Raw genomic sequence first — 22,581 nt, forward strand, 5'->3', positions numbered from 1 at the left:
GCAGATAAAAAAAAAAAAATAAAGGCAAGCTTTCAGGTTATTTAAGAAAATAGCTAGAAAGATTTTATTGTCCAGCTTCATCACCACTGTTCCAAGCCGTCTCATGGGCTGTGGGCCTCATGGTCTACCTGAAAGGGCCCATAAGCATAACAATAAAAAATAAATGAGGTATTAGTGAAACAAGAGGAGTCTATAACACTTGACAGTGGCACTCTTTTGATAACATCATACAAACTGCAATATTCAATACTTAATTTCCAACCATTATGTTCAAATACATTTTTAATACGGATGGGTTTCAATTGCGCAGAAGAGCTCTCCAGGCGAAATCCATTACCCACACCGCGGTGACATCACCACCACCTCTCCTCTTCCTTCCTAAGATAATATTCACCCTGCTCCTTTCTCCTTAGGACAGACACAGTTTGTACACAGCCATCAGGTCTCACCATCCACAGTGCACTTACCCAAGTGCCACAGATGTCTATGATCTCTCAGGCAATAATAGTTCACACTCTGGCTGAGGGCTCACTAACCTGTTGCTGAGTTTCATTTTACCTACTTTGTCACCACCGTGTGGCAAACGCTTGAATTACTCAGCATAGTCTAAAGCTCATTTGGTAATCTTGCTAATTAACACCATCTGATAAGCACGAAGAAAAGAAGGATAGGGAGCCATCCAGGAGACAAAGAACATACATGAGGCAATGTTGCAACCTGCTACTTGAGCACTTCTTCCCCAGAGTAACTCAGGGCTCAGGCATTGAAAAGGAGAGTCTAAGCACAGTCACACTGATGTGGTTATATGAGGTTAAAATAGAAGGGAGAAAACTAAAGGAACACTGTTGTTAGAAAGATGTGAAGATTAATTATCACTTGCAGGAGGCATTGGCAATAGTATTTGCACAGTCCAGAAATGCTTCCAGATCTTGAGGATAGCAAGCATAGCAAAGTAAGTATCACTACTTTTCTTTTTCTCCAAGAAATTCCTTCCTCAGGCCTGTGTCTGAGAATAGGACAAAGAAGATGAGAAAGACGATGAAGATTCTTAAATCTCATCACTTTCTGTGATTTCTTAAAAGCAAACAACAACAAAAAAATCCCAAACCCAACAACACACACAAAAAAAGGGGCAAGTACCACAAGAATGCCTACTGCAGAACAAGGATGTGTAAATTCAGTGTCAATTTCACCTGGTTTTGCTGTCATTTCTGCAAAGGACAGGAACAGCCTTGGCTGCCCAAGCTCTCCTGCGTGGTGCCAGAGCAGTGCCCCTGTAGGGAGGGGGAATGTGGGTGCAGGGAAGATGCTGCAGCTCCTTAGAAGCTTCCCCCCACAGCAAGCAATTTAGAGCCTAGATATAATTCATCAAATAATCACCAGCCCTGAGAGCATGTTTCACTTTCAGCAGGAAAATGGAATTGTAAAATATTTAAAATAAATCTTTGCTTTCTATTCACTTCAAGACCTCAAAAACAGCCTTGATGTTGTTTGGAGCATAAGCCTCCGGATGCTGTGAGGCAGGTCCAGACTGACAGAACCACAGAATCAGTTCAGCTGGAAAAGGCCTCTGAGATCCCGGAGTCCAAGCCATGACCAAACACCACCCTGTCAACCAGACCCTGGCACTGAGTGTCATGTCCAGTCTTCCCTTACACACCTCCCGGGACGGTGACTCCACCACCTCCCTGGGCGGCCCATTCCAAAGCTTAATCACTCCTTCTGTGAAGAAACTCCTCCTATTGTCCAACCTAAACCTCCCTGGTGAGACTTGAGTCCTCTCCTCCCGTTGCTGGTTGCCAGGGACAAGATGCCGGCCCCCACCTGGCTGCACCCTCCTTTCAGGGAGATGTAGAGAGCGGTAAGGGATCACCCCCGAGCCTCCTTTTCTCTGGGCTAAACACCCCCAGCTCCCCCAGCCGCTCCTCACAGGACTCACACTGCAGGCCCCTCACCAGCTTTTTTTCTCTTCTCTGCATTGGTAATCCCACAAATCCTACCAGCTTCTTTCAGAGCCAGGGTCGGGAGCGGGCCGGTAGAGCGGACACAGCCACGATCGCGCCCGGCCTGTGGAGGCGCAGCAGGAGCGCGGCCCTGGCTCTGCCCCCGCCGCCGCGGAGCCTCGCCCCCGAGGCTTCCCATTGGCTGGCGAGGCCATATATGGGCGTCAGGCGGAGGCGGGCTCTCTTTCGGCTCCGCGCCGTCCGGGCCTCTACACGGCGTTGTTAGCGTGAGTCGGGGCCGGCGGGCGGGGGGCGCCGGGAAGGTGGGGCCGCGTTCCGCGCCCTGCGATAATACCGCGGAGCACTGTGCATCCCGCCGCAGCGCCGGCGGCCGGCCGGGCCGGGCCTGGCCGGACCGGACCGGGCCAGGCCGGGCCGCGGGAGAGGCCGAGGCCTGCCGCTGGTAGCGCGGGAGGCGGCCCAAGATGGCGGCCGCGGCGGCTGGGCCTCGTGGCGCGTCCCCGCCGGGCTGAGCCGCGTCCCTGTGCCCGCAGGTTCCCTGTCGTTGCTTCCCAAGGGAAACCCCACAATGTCCGGAGGCCTCGATGTCCTGCAGATGAAGGAGGAGGATGTCCTCAAATTCCTCGCTGCCGGGACCCACCTGGGAGGTACCAACCTGGACTTCCAGATGGAGCAGTACATCTACAAAAGGAAGAGCGATGGTAAACAGGCGGGATGGGTGGCCCGGGTTGGGCAGCTGGGATCTTGTGGGCGCAACTGGGAGAAGCAGAAAAGTGCTAGTGCTTCATCTCTTTAGCATGGTTTCTCCATGGCCCTTGCATGCCAGCGTTAAGTCAGAGAAGTGGAACAAAATACTGATTTTGGAACAATTGTACTAGTTCTTGACTATCTTGATCTTAAAATCTGGTAAATCAATCACATTTGGTTTCGGTAATTTTGCTAGTTCTTTACTATATTCATAAAATGGTTTCAGTATCTCAGTAATGATTTCTTCTTGTTTGTATTGGTTTTCAATATAAGCTGCCCTGTTTTAAAAGATTAAAATTCGTACCAGGACTAGGTTTTTGATAATAGATGCTGGAAGCGTGTGACATTAAAACCATAAGGGGAGAATCTTCCTTAGCATAGCTTTCCATTAGCTAGAATGAGACTAGTGTGTCGTCATTTCATAAAGGACATTGGGGTGCTGGGGCATGTACTGAGAAGGGCAGTATTGCTTTTGAAAGGTCTAGAAAATGTAATGGGGAATGACTGAAGGAGCTGTGTTTGTTTAGTCTTGGAAGAAGAAGCTCAGGGGGATCTCACTGCTCTCCACAACTACCTGAAAGAAGGGACCACCCCTTTCTGCCTGCCAGCAGTCAGGATCCGAGGAAAGGACCCTAAGATGAGACAAGGGAGATTCAGATTAGATAATAGCAAAATATTTTCATTGTTTGTGTGGGCAGACAGTGGGATAGGTTGCCCAGTTGCCTTTAAGGGGGCCTGGATCTGATGCTCAGTGTTAACAGCTTAGTGGTTACAGTGGCAGTGCTGGATGCGCAGTTGGATGGGATGATCTTGAAGGTCTCTTCCAACCTTGATGATTCTATGAATTTTGGAGTAACCACACCCATGTTACAGGTTTAATGGCAGAGGAGTACTATCCTGTTTTGGGATCTTGTATTTGCTGCTTGCTCTGAAGTCTGTTGTTGCCAACAGGTATTTACATCATCAATCTGAAAAGGACCTGGGAAAAGCTGCTCCTGGCAGCTCGTGCCATTGTTGCCATTGAGAACCCAGCTGATGTGAGCGTCATTTCTTCCAGGAACACTGGACAGGTATGGGCATCAGGAAGCCTGCAGTCTTGGGAGCAGGACTCCTTTGCCTTGCATGCATCACTGCCTGCCAGTGACAGCTTGGTGATAGCAGGCAATAACACCAGTTTTAACTATAGGAATGTTTTCTGTAAACATGGTTTTTATGTTGCACTTGGCAGCTTAAAACAGATGAGTTGAAACCACTCCCCATTTCAGGGCATTTGATAATTTGTTTTTCTTCCATATCCTTCTTCCTGTTGAGTTTCTGTCATATTAGTGGTCAGTCCCCTGGTGACCCCTTCCTCCCAGAACTGCTTTGTGTAATTTGCACTGATTTTCTGGGGACAGTAAGCACCTGATATGAAAGTTGTCATAGAAGAAATTTTCTATTATTGAGCAAGGTAAAGTAGCCAGTATATTTGTAATTTTGACTCTACAATTTTTAGCAAAAATGTTCTGTTGTAGGTGATAACATTTAATTAGTCACTGGAGTTTGTGAGCTTAGGCTGTTAAGGTAACTGCAGGTGGGGCCACAGATGTTTAGGGAGATTCAGGGCTGGGTTTCTGAAGAAAAGCTTGGTATCCCGTGGGCTCGATGTGCACACTGTTAAAGCTTGATGCTGAGGTCAGTTTCTGGCCAATGAGCTCTCAAGTGTCGGAAGTGTGCGACAGCAAAGATGGCAGGGTTTTCGCTAACGCCAGGAGAGGGGCTCCCTCGAGGATTGGAGTTTGATAGTAGGCCCTGCCACATGCCTGACAAGCTGGAAGTTGTTACAATTGAATGAGAACTGCCAGCTGCAATTTCAATGGACAAAGCTACAATTTGTATGTATTTATTACTGAGTTTTTGTGTAGTTCCTTGAAGTTCCTGAATAATAAAAATATGTAGATGTAATAGGAGAAAATCTGTTTTGCTTTTATTGTTAAGCTTTTTGTTTAATTCACCCTTCCATGATTTGATTAAGAGAGTTTGGAGTAGAGCTTGCCTATAACTTGAGGGGAAGAGAGGACTTTTTTTCATGTCCTGACTTAGTGCTTTACTGATGGATATGGTCTTTTAAACTCATGCTGTAGCTCTTTCCAGTAGTATTTTTACTTTGTCTTCTTCTGAGGTGATGAGCCCTGATTTCACAGGAGTGGAGACAAATAGTTCAGTTAAATTTCATGCACGTTCACTGGCAGTGCCTGGGTGACCTGGCTGAAATGCACTTTTCTGGCTTGCTTGAAATGCAGTTTTCCTGCTTCACCTTCGCTGTGTCCCTTTTGCAGCGTGCTGTTCTGAAGTTCGCTGCTGCCACCGGGGCTACTCCTATTGCCGGGCGTTTCACCCCTGGCACCTTCACCAACCAGATCCAGGCAGCTTTCCGTGAGCCACGGCTCCTGGTGGTCACGGACCCGCGGGCTGATCACCAGCCGCTGACAGAGGCATCCTACGTCAACATCCCCACCATCGCCCTGTGCAACACCGACTCGCCGCTGCGCTACGTGGATATCGCTATTCCCTGCAATAACAAGGTAACGCTTCCCTGTGGCATTCCGGGCAGCTTCCTCCAGAGCTTGCCTTGGGCTTCCAAGATGGAAGCTTTCTGCAAGGGAGGGTTGGCTCGTGTCTCACGTGTATCTTGGGGGATGAGCTAATTAATGTCTCTGGCAGGTGGGTGGGGAGGAGAAAATAAACTGCACACAGTTGGAGCTTGGAGCTGAGGCTGGTTTCTGGCCAAGGAACTCTCAAGTGTAGGACGTGTGCTATAGTAACCTGGCAGGATTTTTCGCTGACGCCATGAGGGTCTTTGTGACCCAATGAGTGGAGTTTGATAGTCATTCTTGCCACAGATCATGAATATGAATGAAAGATAAGTGAACTCATGGAGAAACTGCTCTGAGACATTACCTTGGCAGAAATCACCTGAAAGGTAAAGTCTAGCAAGACAAGATCTTATCTTAGATCCCTATCGAGGTGTCAGTCCAGTGAGAGTCGCATGTGAGGATGTGTGTGAGCTTTGTTTATTTTGTCAAGTTTTCAATTTTTTCATTCTTAAATATGTGGTGAACATCATCCCTGTCTTCTGGATGAGACTCATGTGAGGGTGGTGAGCAACATGAAACTCCATAACAGGAGAGTTACTTCAGGCTGTGATGTAATGGCATGATGATTTCTTCCAGACCTGAAAATGTCACTGGGAACTTGAAAAGTTGCCCTTTTTTCGAGTTTTAAGTGCTTAAATCTGGCATTGGCAAATAATGTCTTTCACCAAGCATGAGTCTTGGATGGGGTACAAATAAGTCTTCTGCTCTTTCTGCAAAGGTTTAGCTTTACCACTCATACCTACTTTCTGCTGTTGCAGGGAGCCCACTCAGTGGGACTGATGTGGTGGATGCTGGCTCGAGAGGTCCTGCGCATGCGTGGCACCATCTCCCGTGAGCACCCGTGGGAAGTCATGCCTGACTTGTACTTCTACAGGGATCCTGAGGAGGTAGGAATCCTCATGGCAGGGATTGTGTCTCTCTGGGATGTTCTGCTTGTGCTCCTATCCCATGGTCCTGTGTGTCTGCTGTTCGGGATAGGTTTTGCTAATGTGGCACTTCGCACTCGACTGTGGAGGTTGGTTAATTGTATTCCCAGTTGGTGCCTGTTGTCTAATACTTGATAGTAAGGGTTGTGTTCTGGGAGACTCAGGCTGGGCTCTTCCATTGCAGATTGAAAAGGAGGAGCAGGCGGCTGCTGAGAAAGCAGTCACGAAGGAGGAGTTCCAGACTGAATGGACGGCCCCAGCACCTGAATTCACTGCTCCTCCTCAGCCCGAGGTTGCAGATTGGTCTGAGGGAGTGCAGGTCCCGTCTGTGCCCATCCAGCAGTTCCCCACAGGTCAGTTTGGGGGGTGTCTGTGGGAAGGGGTGGGGGTGTTGTTGTGGGTGGAAGGAGCTGGGGAGCACTAAGTCTTGTTGTGTTTGTGATTGCAGAGGACTGGAGTGCCCAGCCTGCCACCGAGGACTGGTCAGCAGCTCCCACTGCCCAGGCTACTGAGTGGGTTGGCACTGCCACGGAGTGGTCTTAACTTCAGCCCTGCTGTACTGTGAAAGAAATAAAGGCTGGTTTAGTACCTGCTGTGCTGGTGCTGCATTTGTAAAGTTGTTGCCTGGTAACACCTTGGTAGCATGGGGCATGGTCCTCAGGCAAGAGCAGGCATGCCTGTTACTCCCTGTTAAATGGAGCTGGGGGGCTGTGGGCTTTGTTCCCTTGCTGGACTGTCCCTCCTGTCTTAGTGTGTGGGGCTGGGCTCACATTCCCGCCTTCCCTGGCTCCGCCCCAGTGAGAAGGCGGCAGAGTGCTGGGGGAGAGGATGTGAGGTTGGGCAAAGCAGCTTGCTTTTGGTTTTTTTAATTTATAGCAGCCTGTCTGGGTCCACCCAAATAGGCTGATTTTTTTGCCCTGCCTGGGGTTTCACAAGTTTGCAGGGTTAGGATGGTTCTGGTGACCAGGTGTGGCAGGTGGCCTTACTGAACAGTGTGAACAGAGCCCTTGCGTTGGGAGCTGCTCCTCTGATGGAATCCCTTTAGCATCAGTATTGCCAGTTCCTTCCTCAAAAATACTGCAGTAATCTTCAGGAAAAAAACTACCATATTTATTCATCTGCTTTAGTTCTTGAGGATTATATTGCTGTGATCATTAACAATAATGGGAGGTAGACCAAGAGAAATGGGGTTTTGCTTGTTGAAGATTGTTCAGATTGGATCCTTTTTTCCATATTGGTGTGGTTGCAGATGCTCCTTTTTGTACCTTCAGCACTGCCAATCAACCTGTAAAGAATGTTTTCTATTGGTGCATAAGCTTATTTCATTTTACGGTAATAGTGCATATTAGCAGTAAAAACCTAAAGCAAGTTGTGCATATTACTGCACAGTATCTGTCCAAAGGAGACTGATCTTTCTTCCTCTTGCCTTTACCTATTCATTATACGCAAGGTGACTAAAGTTTTGTTAATAATGAACAGCATTTAGCCAAGAAGTGGGTGAGCACTTCACCATTTGTTTCTGAAAGAGTTTGTTCACTGTGTTCAGCACTCAGAAGTGTGCTTGTGGCACATCCTCTGCTACTTTCCAGAATCCAGCAGGGGGAGGCTCCTTCCTGCCACATGAGATCTGTCACTTGTGTGTCAAGGTGTGTTGAGAGCCTCGTTTTGGGACTATGTACCTGCTGATTGACTCCCCAGATCTGAAATTGCCCGAAAAGATTTGTTGGCCTGGAGTTTTTTTTTCACTCTGCCGCATGGAAGATTTCCAAACTCTGAGCACAGTCTTACCCCTTGGTACATGGAATCTCTGCTATTACTGTTGCTGTTTCATCATTGTCTCTTTTCTTTATCAGTTTTGTAACTTCTTCCATGCGAACGTGTTCCTGCTAATGAGTATGTAGAAGTCATCAGACAGCTCCTGTGTGGGTGATGGTGCTGTTTTAAATCAATTGGCTCTGAGTAATTGCTGCTGAAATATTCCTGGCATGTTACTGCAATGTGGTTGTTTTCATTTAAGCATTTCCTAAAGCATCACTTTGAATTTGATGATTCTCATTCTTGGCACCAAGGACTGGCAGTGGCAGGTGGATCTGCACAGCCTGGTCAGGATCTCTGCACCTGGGTTCAGAATCACCTTCTTGGGGTAATGGGTAGAGTGGCAGGGCTCGTTTGCCTGCAGCACTGCAGAGGGGTGAATAGCAGCCTTTTAGGAAAGGAGGCAGCCTTGGCTGTGACAGCAGAGGACTCTTTGCAGGGAGGCTATGATCCTCAGCATGCCAGAAGAGCAGGGTGGCACAGGAGTGGAGACAGCAGCAGAGATGTAGCAAAAGATCCTGTGTCTGTCAGAGCTTCCCCTGTGGTGAATACCTGGCAGATGTAATCTATTGAGACAGTGTAGAGGAATAGGGAGGAGGTAGGAGCAAATCCTTGAGGCACTAGCTTGTTCATCATTACTCTTTTTTTTTGTAAGTGCAGTGTTGATGTTGAATAAGAACATCGACGAACTTGTAACTGTTGTTCTGGATTGATCTGATTAGACCCAAAATGGCTTAGGCATAGGTCTCTGTATGGTGGCAGTTTCCATTGAGGGTCATGGTAGTGTTTCCTTTGTGACCTTCTCTTTGTATTTGATTTGGGCTGATGGAGCTGGGTTGAATGGGGCTGGGTGAACTTCTTAGGATACCTTCTTCCAGAGTTGGACTCAACAGCAGCTGACTGGGGTTTCTGAGCATCGTAGAACCCCTCTGGACAAATGAGCTGTTGCAGTCCTTGCCAATATGGTACTGTGTGATCCATTAGTGTCTCATACACACAGGCTTTCCAGTTCCCTCCCTAATTTATATGCCACCATTCACAGATGTTCCTTTTCCTCTCCAGTCACTTCTTTGTCTAAATAATCATGATATTTTTAGTATCCATGTATTGTCAGATTACACCAAGGTTTTTCTTTTGCAGGAAGCAAAGGATTTTATGCACAGCTGAAGAGATTCATCTCTCTGCTTAAATCCAGGCTGCAAAAATGTTCCACTTTTCGCATCTGTAGTCTGCTTTGCTTTTGAAACGGTGAAAATGGCTATAGGATGTTTGATGCTGACTTTTAGGAGTATAGTATACGCATTGCGAGCCTGTTTATTCAAATCAGTGCACTGTATAAGTAAGTATGTAAAGGAAACTGAGGTGTGCGTGGTGAATTCACCTCACTGCTCCTCTTAAGAGGCTTCTTCCCCACCCAGGACTGTGAGCATGCAGCATGCAGTTGGAGTGGATCTTGTAACAATTTTTTTTTCTTTGATTACTAGCATGCAGAGACTCTACATGGAGTAAAGCATGTGGTAAATCTGCAAAATGAATGCAGCTCTCTGCAAAGCTGTGTATCTTGTACCTTCTTAGGAGAGATGAAGCCTGGCATCTTGAATATATTTTCTCCCTGGCAGAGGGAGAAAAAAGAAAAGCATTCCAGATTTATGTCATTGCTGTAGGACCAAGGTGTTGCTGGAGCTTGTCCCCACTGCCCTGCAGCTTCCAGAGACACCAACCAGCATTTCAGGCAGTTTCTTGTCTCAAGCCAGTGCTTGGCACTACCAGCTCCCAGCCCTTGCAGCCTAAAGCTTGTGAAAACCACAAGGCCTCAGAGTTGGTGAAAACCTGATCTGCTTATGATCATTATGATATCATATATTATTATATCATTATGATATGCTTATGATCTGCTTATGAGTCTGTTATGACAGGTAAAGGAAGAACATTGTTACAGTTGTGTGTAGCACTGGGAATGAAGAACATCATTGATCGTTGGCTCTGCAGAGGCAGACTGTGGTAAACACCTTGGGCATGATGGCTACAATCTTGCTATGTCACAACACTGATTTTCTCAATTTCTTACTTTATGGGCACAGATTTCTGAACCTGTTTTTTTATTTTGTTTTTTAGTACTTGTGATTTTAAGAGTACCCACTGCCATTTTTCTGCTGTCCAACTTTGGAAGCATGTCATTTTCATTTATACATTGTTCATTTCTACACTCAGTAGTCACTGATGGAAAAAAAACTACATAAAGAAGATACACTTTTGATATCTCTACAGCTGAAAGAACATGTATTTTGTGGGCTGCTGCTTAAACCCTCAGTCCATCAAGTGTTAATAAAGACTGAAGTTTACCTGGTATATTTTCTCATGTGCCAGAGTCCTAAATATTTCTGTCAGTGTTTGTTTCACTGGCCACAAGATTGATTGTTTTTGTTAGTTCTGTTCAAGCATGGATAAAATAAATTCTAAAGGGATGCAGGATGCATACTTAGAAGTTATGGCTCCCTAGCCATGCTTTGAAGGCCAGAGAAACCTGCTTTGGTAGAAAAATCTCTTCATGCTAAATGCCATTGCACCACATGCAGATGGGTTCCTGGGCTGGAGTGACACAGCTCACTCTTCACTTTGGTACAGTCTTGCTGGTGACGTTTGGGCAGGACAAGGGGTACCACGGTGCACATGGACAGCCTGTGCCCACTACCCTTGGTATGGGGCTTGTGTTTTAGCAGCTCAGAAGCGGGGAACAGGGTCTATTGCACGGGCCAGAGCTGGATGCTGGGGACTGAGCAACATTGTGGCTGCTCGATGGGACTGTACACCCTCCCACCATATTTGTGGGTCAGGTTTAGGGTTTTGCAGAACAGGGGGCTCAGCATGACAGGTGTGGCGCAGTTCAAAACTGCTCTGCCACGGGACAACAGTTGTGCTGAAGACTGGGGCAAGCTTTTGCCATATGAGGGCATGCTGGCACTGCTCCTCCCTGCGCTGCAGCTGGAAGGGTGCAGCCGTACAAACTGCAGAGCTGCTGCGAAGCTCAGGTTCTCGCCTAGAATGCTGAATTAGTTAGCACTGCCCGAGGAACTGGTTCCAAAGTGTTTGCCTTACCTCTTGAGAGCCCAGTACTGCTCAGAGTGAAGGAGGTGGTCTCAGTATTTGCCTTTTGGGTCTGAACCAGGTCAGGATGATGCTACCAGCCCCTTCCACTCAGACACCGGCATGGTGACACAAGTGGCTTTCCAGGAGCAGGCTAACACCTCGGCATCGCTCCCATCTGGCGGGTGACAGGAGGATGGCGATGGTGCCTTGCACAGCTGCGGAATGCGAGTGCAGGGATCCCTCCCAGTGCCCAGGAGATGGGGCTGTGGTTCCTGGTTTCCGCGTCCCGGCCGCCGCTGGCAGCGCGGCAGGAGGGCTGGGCCGAGCGGACACCCGGGGAGGGAAGGTACAGAGCTGCCCCTCAGCTGGCTTTTTGACTTCCCTGTACCAGAATGGTGCCGTCTCACCGGGACCATAAGAAACTTTAAAAACCCCCAAATGACCGAAACCTTACTATTTTTCTGTAAGTGTCTGAGTGATAAACTTTCTGCCTCCATGCTCAGCTGCAAACCTTGATCTTGACTCTAATTTCCCTCAGGGAGCAAGTGTGGGATGCTGCTGGCCGTGAGTGTTCCAAATAGAAGAAACTCCATGTTGGAAAGCCACGTTTTTAACACATCTTTCCTGTTTGGCTTATTGCTTCCAGCATTTTCTAGAATGGCTCATCTTCTCCCTAGTACTCCCAAGGCTCCCAGGTATACAATTCACTGCACTTGTTGGCTTTGTTTATGTATGAAAAAATTAACCAGCACATGCAGAGAGGGAATCAGGTGTGAAGCATTTTCTCTCACTTGTTATTTTGCTGTTAGAGGCTCTAATTTGAGAGGAAAGATTAAAAAAAAAAAAAAAAAGACACCACCGTCACACTTCCCTCTGTGCAGCACATTTTCCAAAGGCTCCTTTAAGCCTCATTCCTGCTCCCAGCTGGGTAGGGTTTTTATGAGCCCCAGGTGCCACGGGTTGAAGTGTCTCCTACCTTTTTCTCACAAGGACTGGTGTGGGGTAGGAGGGAATGTGATGTTTGTTGGCTTTTCTTCTTGGCTTTGTAAGGCAAACCCGGTTTGTCCGTGTGCTGTAAGCAGGTAGGGGCTCTTCATCAGCTCTTTCAGCAGGGCTGAGAAGTCTAGCAACTCGTTTTTCTGATTTCAAGGGCTCAAGCCCTTTGAAAAGTTTTGAGATAAATGTTAAGTCATAATTCTTTTCCCTAAGCCTGTCTTGGATTTCTGCTTGATTCCTATGCTGCTTGTGCTCATTTTATATTTTGTTTTTGTTCTGTGAAAGCTACATGTTTGTGTTTATTGTTTCAAAATGAGAACTGGGATTTTGCAAACCGTACCTTGAATATAGAAGAAGGAACTTCATTAAAATGTCAAATCTGTGACTTGTGATTTAAAATATGCCAAATTATCAACTCTGCATGGTCCCCAGGTGGGATGAGTGCTCTGTGAAGCCATTCTTTTGTGGCCTGTGCTGTCTCTACTCCCCTGGGATCTCAGGGATGGAGCTTGCTCTGTTAAGGTAAGTGTCAAGCTTTCTTTAAATTTTATTTTTAATCTTCTATTGTTACAAGAATAGTGGATTGACCTTCCCTTCTAAGTGTCCATTTGGTAGGTGCTGCTCTTCTGCTGTTAAGATAATTGCAACACAAAGTACAGAGGTGAGCAATGAGTGCCTCCCATGGGGCAGTGTGAACCAGAGGGGAGCAGGGTGGGCATCAGGCACAGAGCAGCTGCCTCCTTGCTCCCCTAGGCTGGGGTGAGCTCAGCAGCTGTGGTGGCTGCTCAGGCAGCATGTTGCTGGTACCACAGGGACTCCTGTGGCAAACGTGTGCTTGGCGCGTCTTCCTGGTTAGAGGAGATTTAAGGGATGCTGTCTAGGATGCATGTGGTTGTTGTGGAGCCCCTGAAACTGCTCAGAGGCTCCCTTCTCACCTGGAAGGCCAGGTGGAACAGCAGTTTCACAAATAGTTTAAACAGATGTTACTTTCAGAGGCTCTGCCTTGCCTTCTATATTCTTTGCTCTGAATTCAAGATCTGGTGGTGGCAGGAAAGAGGAAACCCTTTATTTTAGGTGGAGATTTGTTTTTCCTTCTGGACTTTGGGTTGGAGTACTGTGAGCAATGCATGTCTGATCCATCCCCAACAATGTGACGGTTTTGGCTGTTTGGTGGAAAACCAGTTCAAATAGAGTACTTGGCACCGTGGTAGTGTTGCGTAGCCAGGTGGTAACTCTTCCTGTTCCAGCAGGACTAGTTCAGCTCCTCAGATTCAGCTAAAGGTCTTTAAAAGCTACTTGTCCTCTGTGTTACTGGCATATGTGCTGAGGAGGATATAAAGTGCTGAAAGGGCATGTGCATGAGACTGAGCTTTCCCTGGAGACGGATTACAACAGATTTCCACCGCTCCTGCACAAAGAAACCGCTTTTGTCCATGGGTCAATGCTCAGGGTAGTGCTAAGGCAGGTTTTTCCCCACTGTTGGCTCTCTGTGGCTGTGACACAACCCCATCCTATGTGGGCATGATGACAGAGGTGGGGAAAGTTGAGCAGAAGCTGTGGAGAGTTCCACAGGCAGAGCTGCAGCTGCTTGTGAAGAAAACCTTGCCAGTGGCTCATTTGTTATGTTTGCAAATGCAGCATCAACTTCTGCAGCCTTTTCCTCCAAAAACTGTAGGGCTTCTTGGGGAGCAGAAACTGAGTTTGCCAGGGCCCCATGCAAAAGCCCTGCAGCCCTGGCCACTGCAGCAGCTGCAGATGGAGCTGGGGACCTGCAAGCTGCAGTGGTGCTGCTGTGGTGGCAGTGAAGCTCTGTTGGTGTTCAGGCAGTGTTTGTGCTGCTCTGTCCAAGCTGCTGTAGCAAAGTGCTCTGGCTAATGAAGAAGACAGGGTTTTTATTATGGTGGGTTTTTTTTTTCCTTTCTTCCTGGCCTTGAGCCCTCCAGGCACCTTATTAAAATAAATCTGATAATAGCCTTCATATTTTGAAGATCCTACGTATCTGCCAAGGCACTGAATTATTTACTGCTGCTGCTGCTATCCAAAAAAACCCAGAAGTCCCATATGTGTGAAATGTTTCTTAATTAGAGGAAGGTTTGGATCTGCAGGCTTTTGTAGGAGGTAAGCCTTGGCTTCCCCAAACAAATTTGCTTTGAGGGAGGGAGAATGGAGGGAAGGGGAGGACACAACTGCTTGGGATGTTTCTGCAGCTGCTCTTCCCTGGAAAAACGAGTTAGTAACACCATTAAAATAATATTTCACCTCCTACTAACTTGGTCTGTACTCTTGATCCCTGTGGTGGTTTGTCTATCCTCAAGCAGTCCAGGTAACAGTGCTGTGCTGCTATGGTTGTTTTAATTTTATTTTCAACTGAGCTGAAGTTATTTTTTCTCCCTCCCACATTGCCAGGAGAGGGATGACACTGGCAGCTTCTGCAAGCATTGCTCGGTTCCTAATGGAGAAGTTCTGCTGCTTTTATATCCTGCAGCTGTTTCCTTGCACAGCTTTTTCACTGCCTTGCGTGGCAGTGGTGGGTGCAGTGTGCCCTTACCCCCACGCTGGCCCTAAGGCAGGTGCAGGGCTGTTGAATTTCTTACCCTCCAGATTTCCCAGCTCTGTGATGTGGGTTAAAGGAAGCTAAATCCCACTCTTGTTCCTTAGGCATGAGCCTCCAGGGAGCACAGCTGAGATCAGCACTGGGGATTCTCGTGTCCCACTGTTGCTGTCTTGCCTGGGTCTGGTCCCCAGATGGTGAAGAAGACTCTCGGTGGTTGTCCCTCTCCTCCCCTTGGCTTCTCTGCCACCTTCAAGTGACTTTTGTCCATGGGGTCTTTCCATGGAGGTTTGATGCTGATGTGCTTGCTGGGAAATGGCATCTGTCTATCCATCCATCCATCCATCCCTGGGTGCTGTTCAGCTCTCCTCCCTCCACCTGCGTGCTTGGAGCACCAGCTGCAGAGAGAAATCTCTGTGCTTCAGTGCTTTCTAGTTCTGCTGTCAATCATGGAGGAGTGGTGCAGAAAATAATATAAATTCTGAAACGTTTAAAAAATCCACTTATCTTGCTCTCAGTGCCTGTGTGGATACATGCATATGCAGACTGTCTCCTCATACGTAGGAGGTTGGTGGCCTTTATTTGCTGAGGTCATGGAGAACACGGGTATTCTCTGAGTAGCAAGCACCATGTGGTACCAATTTAAGATTTAGAGACAATGCTCATATCTGGGTTTGGATGTTTATAGATGTCTGAATGGAAGGGGACCCCAGGGAGTTGAATTCTGTGATTGCAGCAGAGCCAAGGCTCCCTGCATTAGCTTGACACAGCCCAGCATTGTGTTGGTACAGTCCATTTAAAACACAAGGCTGAGGTCTGATTCAGCACTGATGACTATGTTATGTGAGAAATGGGCCAGGACCTAAAATCCTGGGGTTTCAGAGTCGCTTCTTTCCCCAGGGGAAAACTGAATCTGAGCATTTGGGAGTGATAAAGCCTTGGCTGCAGATGAAGCCGGGCTGCCACCTGCCAAAGGACAAACTGCTGCCTCAGGGCTTAGGCAAATGGCAAGGAAACCATGACAGAGAGCAAAAAAATCCCCATGGCTGTCAGATTGGAGAGCTGATAACATTGCATGCAACATGAATCAAAAAGGAGGGGAATTGCTAATTTATAGTCTTTTGGCAAGCACTCTTTTTTTTTTTTTTTTCCAGGACATTTTTACTTTAACGGGATATGATGTAGAGAGGTGGTGGGGTGAGGCTCAAAGGTCCCTGTCTGACCTGCTTTGGTGCCAGCAAAATCACTGATATGTGGTTGCAGAGGGTGCAGGGAGGGGTCTGAATGTGCTGGGGTGCAGGAAGGTGGGAGATCTGCTGTACCCACAGCCTGCTGGGATCAAGGCAAGGGCCCACAGGATATTCCATTAATTCTTCACCAGCACAGAAGCTGCTCTGGTGCTCCTGACACTGGCAGGGGCCCTGCCTCACTGGGCTTCTGCCAGTGCCAGTCTGTGAATGTCCTCCTTTGAGTGGGGCAGCTATTTCTACAAATAACCTCTTGGCTTTTCTGTATTTGAAGACAAAACTCAACAATCTGATTTTTAAAGAAATTCTGAAGTTGCTTTTTATCTGTCTCTTGCTTGTATTTCCTGGGGTGTTTTTTTGGGTTTTGTTTGTTTGTTTGTTTTAAGGTTCTGGTCTCTTTTATAAGCCAAAGATATCAAGAAAAGAGCTAGGTCTCTACAAATGAGTACGACACAGTATTTAAGCTCTTAATTCCTGTGAAGAAACAGATATTTAAGTGTTTTTCTTGGGTCAGACCTTTAAAGCAGGATCCTTTTCAAATATGCCTCATGTCTGACCTAACCAGACTCCTTTGCTCAGTTCCCTGAAGGTGGACATTCCCAGACTGGCACTGGCTGAGCTCCTGCCCAGCCAGACAGGAGTTCCTGGGGCTCCTCAAGCTTGTGGGGCATGATAAGTGGATAAAATCCCTGTCTCCATCATCAGGAATTTTCTCTGGGAAATGGTCTTTGGCTGTTTTTCTTACCTGGGTTTGTCAGAGGAAGTTTTTTAGGGTAGGTCTGAGAAACTGGTGCTGGTGCCAGTGAAGTTTGTGGTCTGTGTCCCTACAATGGCTCTTGTGGTGTCTAGAGCCTGTTTGTAGATGAGAAGTTTCTTTAGCTTGGACGTGCAGCTGAAAGCCCTCCTCAGCATCCTGAAAGAAACTACAAATCCATCCCCAGAGCTCTGGTTTGTTAGCTGGTATGAGAAAACCCTCTCCCCTGTCCATGCGCAGAGAAAGATTCCAAAGAAGAGCAGAGGTGGGTGGCACACAAGACCTCTGCAGCTCACATTTTCAAGCAAGGTGGCAATTCTGTTTCTGTGGAGCTTCAGAATGTGTGATAAATAGCTTTGTCATAGTGCAGGGTTAGCTGCAGGAGAAGAGGATGAAAGCTCAAGATGATCTTGACTGCTTGTTTAGAACACATGAGGTTATCAGGAAAAAGAGTGCTGTCAGTAATGGTAGCATCCAGTGCTTTTTTCCCTTTCTCTCCTTGGAAAACTTCATATAAGCTACCTGAAAATACAAGTTCAGGTGTTTCAAGGTTCCCTTTTGAAAAGAATTTACTGTCCTGCAGCAAAAAGCTGATTTTACTGCTTTGGAGAAGCCAAGGTGCCTTGGTGCCAAATACAAAATCAGTGTATTCTTTGCATTCTTTTCTGGGTTTATGAGCAAACCTGCTTAATGGTGTCTACTGTTTTCTGTTTATTGAGAGTACAGAAGGCAGCTTGTCTTGTGTGCAGCTGAGCACATTATGATAGAAATGTCTGAATTACGTTTTCGACCCTAAAAGAGAGGAACACACATTCTTATGCCCTTCACAGCTCATATTTAGCCACGTGTTTTGCAAAATTTCCCTTTAAAATTCTTCTATTTTGCTGAAGTTCCTGTTCATTAGTAACACTGAGCAGATGCTCTGCCTGGCCATGCAAACTAAAAACTGATGCCCATGAGAGCTGCCTGTTTAAAAACAAATCTCTGATTTGAATAGTTAAATAATTAAGCTTAGATATTTCCTTTTTTTTTTTTTTTTTTTTCCCCGAATCCTCTTGGCTGCAGCATTTGAGCTAGTGGCAGTACAAGATGTGAAAAATTTGCAATGCTAGGGCTCTTCCAGTCATCTATGAATGCAAGCTGAGAGGTGTTACTAGGAGGTTCCCAGTACTCACCACTGAGCTTTACTCTTTTTTTCTTCTTTTTTTTTTTTTCTTTCCCCTTGAAGTTAGACTGAGCCCTGGAGGAACATTGGGATGGATACAGTCTTTCAACAAATGTTAGGGGGTTGGAAATCAATGCTCAGGCAAGGGCTTTTTGCTGTTTCTAACAACAGAAAAATAGGAATGAAACCAAACACTACTGAATATTCCAGTGAGTTTGTGGAGTTTAATCTTCGGTTGCGTGTCAATAACTGGTAAATGGATTCAAAACTCCAAGAGATAAATAATCATTTCGGTCAATATGAGGACTGAGGGTTGGCATTTTTACACCTTTCATGGCTCTCGTGCTCTGACAGAGGACCCAATGTGGATTGGATTCAGGGAAGAGAGTTGCCACCAGTCTGCAGGAATTCTCTGGCTGATAATATCACCCCTGTATCCTGGAGTCTCTGAGCCTGCAACAGACATTGATCAGTGGGTGAACCTAATGTATTATAATTAGAGATAAACAAGCCTTGAAGGAGTAATTAGCTAATGGGCAGTCGTGTGCTCCAGAGATGACAGTGCTTTGGAATGCTCCATATTGTTGCTGGTCTGATTCAGGGGCCTGATTCAGAGAGTATCCAAATCTTTTAATAGTTACTAATCTGGTCTAAGTCTGCTTCTGCTTCTCTGATTTTCAAAACCTGTCTGGAGTTCTTTATGGCTTCTTCATAATGCTTCTTGTTGCCTTTATGTGTGTGCAGGCATGTATGCACACACATGCTTGCAGCCTCCTTCAGTTTGCTAGCAGAGGTGAGTGAGATCTGGAGCCACATTCTCCCCTTTCCAAACTGTGTTTCAGTGTGAGCTGAGGAGTGAAGAGGAGGAGAGTGCTCTTCCTTGATATGCAACCAGTTCATAAGATACCAGAGTCTGCAGGGCAGACAGGCTGTGCTGAAATCAGGGCACTGTGTTGTTCCTGTGACATCCTTCTGGGTTGGCAGGATGGGAACACCTTCCCCCAGCACTTTCTGACCGATATGAACACCTCCAAGGAAGGATTTGCCTGGAAAAGGCCTTCTCTTGTCTGACTTTTTTCAAGTTCAGTGAATGGGTATCTCTGCAGAGAGCTCACCACAGCCATGTTACATCAGCAACCCTCATGGTAAAGAGGCAAGACAAGACCTTATCTTTGGGACCCAGATCAGAGAAATGTCCTTCCAAGCTCAGGAAATAAATCCAATGAGCAGCTTCTCATGTGGAGGCTCCATGGGAGAATGCCCAGCCCCGACCACAGCAGTGTCCTGGGAACAGCCAAACTGACTTTGAGCTCTGCACCAGGAACAGCTGTTTCTAGAAATAATCCATTGACTTTTCTGTATTTGAAAGCAAAATGCAATTATTTAATTTTTGAATGAATTATGAAGTCTCCTTTTATTTATCTCTTGCTCGCATCTCCTGGAAGTACTTCTCTACTGTTCTTAAATGGCAACAGGAATTTCTAAATGGTTATAATCAGAAACTAGGCCAAGGCACTGTTAGTCTCTCAGTTGTGCTGAGTGGTGTTGCTAGACTAGGAATCATGTCCAGGGATCAAAATAATGGTGCAAGCTGCTGTCAACAGACTGTGAAAAGAGGAGTGGAGTGGGAACCTAGAGAAAGTGGTGGTGAAATTGAAAGATGAAAGTTTGGAGGAGGTAGACTATAGGAAAACTATGACAAGGGACAAAATGCAGCTGACGAAGTTCCTTCTGGTAGGAATCCTCTACTCCTAGTAGCAGCTGCCTTGTGGCTGAGCAGGGACACTCAATTTTTTATAAGAATACTAAATTCTTCAGGCAGAGGAACAACAGAAAAAATCCCACAACAAACCTCTGTTTAAATGACAGGTAAAGTCACACCACTTTTATTAATTAAAGAAGTGCTTTGGAAGTGCTGGCAAGCACTTGCTCCACAGCAAGTTAGTGGCCACAGGGCTGCTGCATCCTGTGTGAAGCATTTCAGCAATGTCACAGCTGATTTTTGTTCTGACTGCCTTGCATTTCCCTTGGGATAAAAATCAGCGCAGCCCTTGGGGGTTACAACTCAGAAGTACTACTAAGTGTCTAAACAAATCTGTATTAGAGAGTGTTGGATGGATACAGAGCACCACGAGTGGATGTCCAGCATGCAGGAATCATTTCCTACCAAAACTACAACAGTTCATGCAGCACAGGAGGAGCTTTGCTGAGGTCATCGAGCAGCCCGTGGGTACCATGGCTGCCCTCTCCCTCTTCCAGGGACTGGTCCCAGGGGCTGCCCCCATGGCCTGGGCTGGCCAGGGTAGGGTGCCCGAATGCCCAGTGTCCGTGGCTGTGTCACAAACACTTGTGATGGAGGGGTGAATGCTGCTCCCCTTCCACTGGACATGGGGCTGCCAGCCAGGACTTCTCCTCTGCCTGGTTTCCTGGCAGGGCTGGATCCATTCAGAGACTCTATCTTCCTGTCTAGAGCAAAGATTATGAGTGTTATTTTCTTTGTAGCAAGCATTGCCTTTTGTCCTCTCCCCAGTGGCTGCTGTTTCTTCTCTGTGCAATAACCAGAGTGTCTGGGGATTTGTTTTTGAGCATCTCAGTGAAAGAACCAGGAATAAGAATGTTCCCCCCACAACTCAACTGTCTTTGCTGCCCAGCCCCTCTTTCCAGGTTCTTACAGATGTATTGATAAGACATGATAATCCTACCAGCCATAGTGGTACACATCTAGGCATGGGGTGGTGGTGGGCAATTCCTGATTTTAGTCTTTATTTTCAGAGCATTCAAAACACTGCCAGCACTATTTCTATTTAAATGAATGCCTTGAGTCTGCTTTGGAGGGGGATCTGTACTGGGTTGCTCTGAACCTCCCAGTTTGTCTCAGCTCAACAAATTCAAGGGGGTTATGGTGGCACCTGTACCAGGATAAAATCAAAATATTTCAGGTGATTTTCACAAGTGATAGCTGAAGGCTCTGACATTCAGGAAGTGGCTGGTTGAGATTGAGCCTGGAGGATCCATTTTCTTTGAAAATAACCCAATCCTGGTTATAATGCCTCCTCCTGGTTCTTTCTGCCCATGGAACCCAACAGCAGATCTTAGAGCATTTATTTATTTACCCTAAGACTTAAACCAATCCTGTGAAAAGTTTCTGCCTCATTCATGATGAATTTTCCAATGAAAAGCTCGACTCGGGAAGAAAAAGTCTGACTCAACTCACCAGCCCTGAAACAACACTGAGTTTAAACACTGTTCCCAGAATAAATTGCTGGTTTCATGACCAGCATGGTTAATAGTTGAGATGTGAATCATAATTCTGGGTTACATTTCCCACTATGACAAGCCTGTGTGAGATATCATCCAGTCTAAAAATGTGCCCTTCCTGAGTGTCCATTGGCAGGTGGACTTCTGCAATAGGACAAAATCTGTGCTAATTATACTTATCCAATCCCTTACTAAGGTGTGTCCCTCCAGTTGCTCAATCCTACCAGTCACTTTGGTAGCCAAATGAGCCCTTTCAGAAGTGTTAAGGGGAGGTTGAATTAATTTTTACCTTCTGCTTGTTTGGGGGGGCTTTCAGTCTTCGTACTTGGTGTAAGTAAATCCTCCAGATCTTCCAGCACTGGGTTGGTACTGGCTTTGTTGTTTCTCTTGTTTTTCTCCTCTTCTCGTTGCTGCATCAATAAAAAAAGCATTGGGTTTAGTAAAAAACTGCAGGTGTAACCTACAGGGAAATGGTGGCCTTGTATTGTGTTTGCCTGGCTAAGTGTTTGTTGGTATGAATGAATCTCTTTGCCAAGTTTAAGGTGCTGAATCCTGGTCCAGTGGTCAGGTGTTTCCAGGAAAGAAAGTACAACCCAGGCAGGACTGGAAAACAGTGTCTCTGCTTCTGTTAGGGCAAAGCACTTGCTGATAACATGGTTTATGTCTGTGTGTGTTCATGGTCCATGGTTTAGGCTGTCTCTGTGTTCCTACAGCTACCAATCTGCCCTCTCTGATGTATTGGTTAGTTTTAAATGAGAGCCTCTTGTGAGAGAGGGCATCAGGGATAAATGCCAGAGGAAGAGGGTACAGCAGCACAGGGGTGGGCTGTAGGGCTGGCTTTGGCTTTACTTGCATACATTTAGGGCTGCAAAAGGGCTTTCTTCTGGATAGTAGAGGGAATCTGTACTTTTGGACAGGGCTGAGTCCTGCCTTGTAATCCCTTTAGCCCTGATCCCAGCCAGGCTGTGCAGCGTGAAATAGAGTGCCCCAAAATGTGAGCGTGCTGTAGCACAGGTTCACCTCCTGCAGTACTCGAGGGTGCCCTTTGCACCAAGACACTTCCTTTAAGCCAAGTGATTAATTCTGTATTTGAGCGTTTGAATGTAATTTATGGAGTCCCATTTCTCAGTGCTCACATCCTCACTTTTAATGTTGCACCAGTCTTTGCTTCATGTGATGTTTTGCTTTATGTGGCACTGCTTCCTTGGCTTGGATCCTGTCCTGTGCCAGTGAAATGGCTGTGGTTTCTGTGGGCTTATCATTGTTCCTGGGAAATCTCAGACACCAAAGCATTGTCTGAACTTTGAGGTAACTTACTCTCGTAGATGTAAACCACAGTTTATGGGAAAGCCAACTGTAGTTCTGATATAAGAAATAGCAGGCTATTATGGGATGTGATCACTCTGCACAGCTAGACATTAGATGCCATCAGAGT

General features: G+C 46.6%; 2 protein-coding genes and 2 non-coding genes across 4 annotated transcripts in view; 3 read left to right on the top strand and 1 right to left on the bottom strand.

Annotated features, from left to right (window-relative positions):
* The first annotated feature begins 2,171 nt into the window (after positions 1 to 2,171).
* Positions 2,172 to 6,861, top strand: RPSA (ribosomal protein SA). The gene is made up of 7 exons (XM_041407858.1): positions 2,172 to 2,230; positions 2,498 to 2,665; positions 3,663 to 3,781; positions 5,030 to 5,275; positions 6,106 to 6,234; positions 6,458 to 6,626; positions 6,722 to 6,861. The coding sequence occupies exons 2-7, from the start codon at positions 2,533 to 2,535 to the stop codon at positions 6,814 to 6,816; spliced, it is 891 nt and encodes a 296-aa protein (XP_041263792.1). The 5' UTR covers positions 2,172 to 2,230; positions 2,498 to 2,532; the 3' UTR covers positions 6,817 to 6,861.
* Positions 4,357 to 4,513, top strand: LOC121337704. The gene has a single exon (XR_005952934.1). It is a non-coding gene; the product is annotated as a small nucleolar RNA SNORA62/SNORA6 family (small nucleolar RNA).
* LOC121337705 lies at positions 5,437 to 5,595 on the top strand. The gene has a single exon (XR_005952935.1). It is a non-coding gene; the product is annotated as a small nucleolar RNA SNORA62/SNORA6 family (small nucleolar RNA).
* Positions 6,862 to 20,100: 13,239 nt separating the features above from the next.
* Positions 20,101 to 22,581, bottom strand: part of TMC2 (transmembrane channel like 2) — a 32,640-nt gene continuing 30,159 nt past the window's right edge. Inside the window, exons 19-20 of the mRNA XM_041407722.1 lie at positions 21,436 to 21,556; positions 20,101 to 20,354 (exon numbers count right to left, since the gene is read on the bottom strand). Of these exons, the coding sequence (XP_041263656.1) occupies positions 20,101 to 20,354; positions 21,436 to 21,556 (375 nt within the window). The remainder of the gene's footprint in view (positions 20,355 to 21,435; positions 21,557 to 22,581) is intronic.

This window comes from Onychostruthus taczanowskii, unplaced genomic scaffold, assembly GCF_017590055.1.
Source record: "Onychostruthus taczanowskii isolate IOZ18803 unplaced genomic scaffold, ASM1759005v1 scaffold28, whole genome shotgun sequence".
Classification (NCBI taxonomy): Eukaryota; Metazoa; Chordata; class Aves; order Passeriformes; family Passeridae; genus Onychostruthus; species Onychostruthus taczanowskii.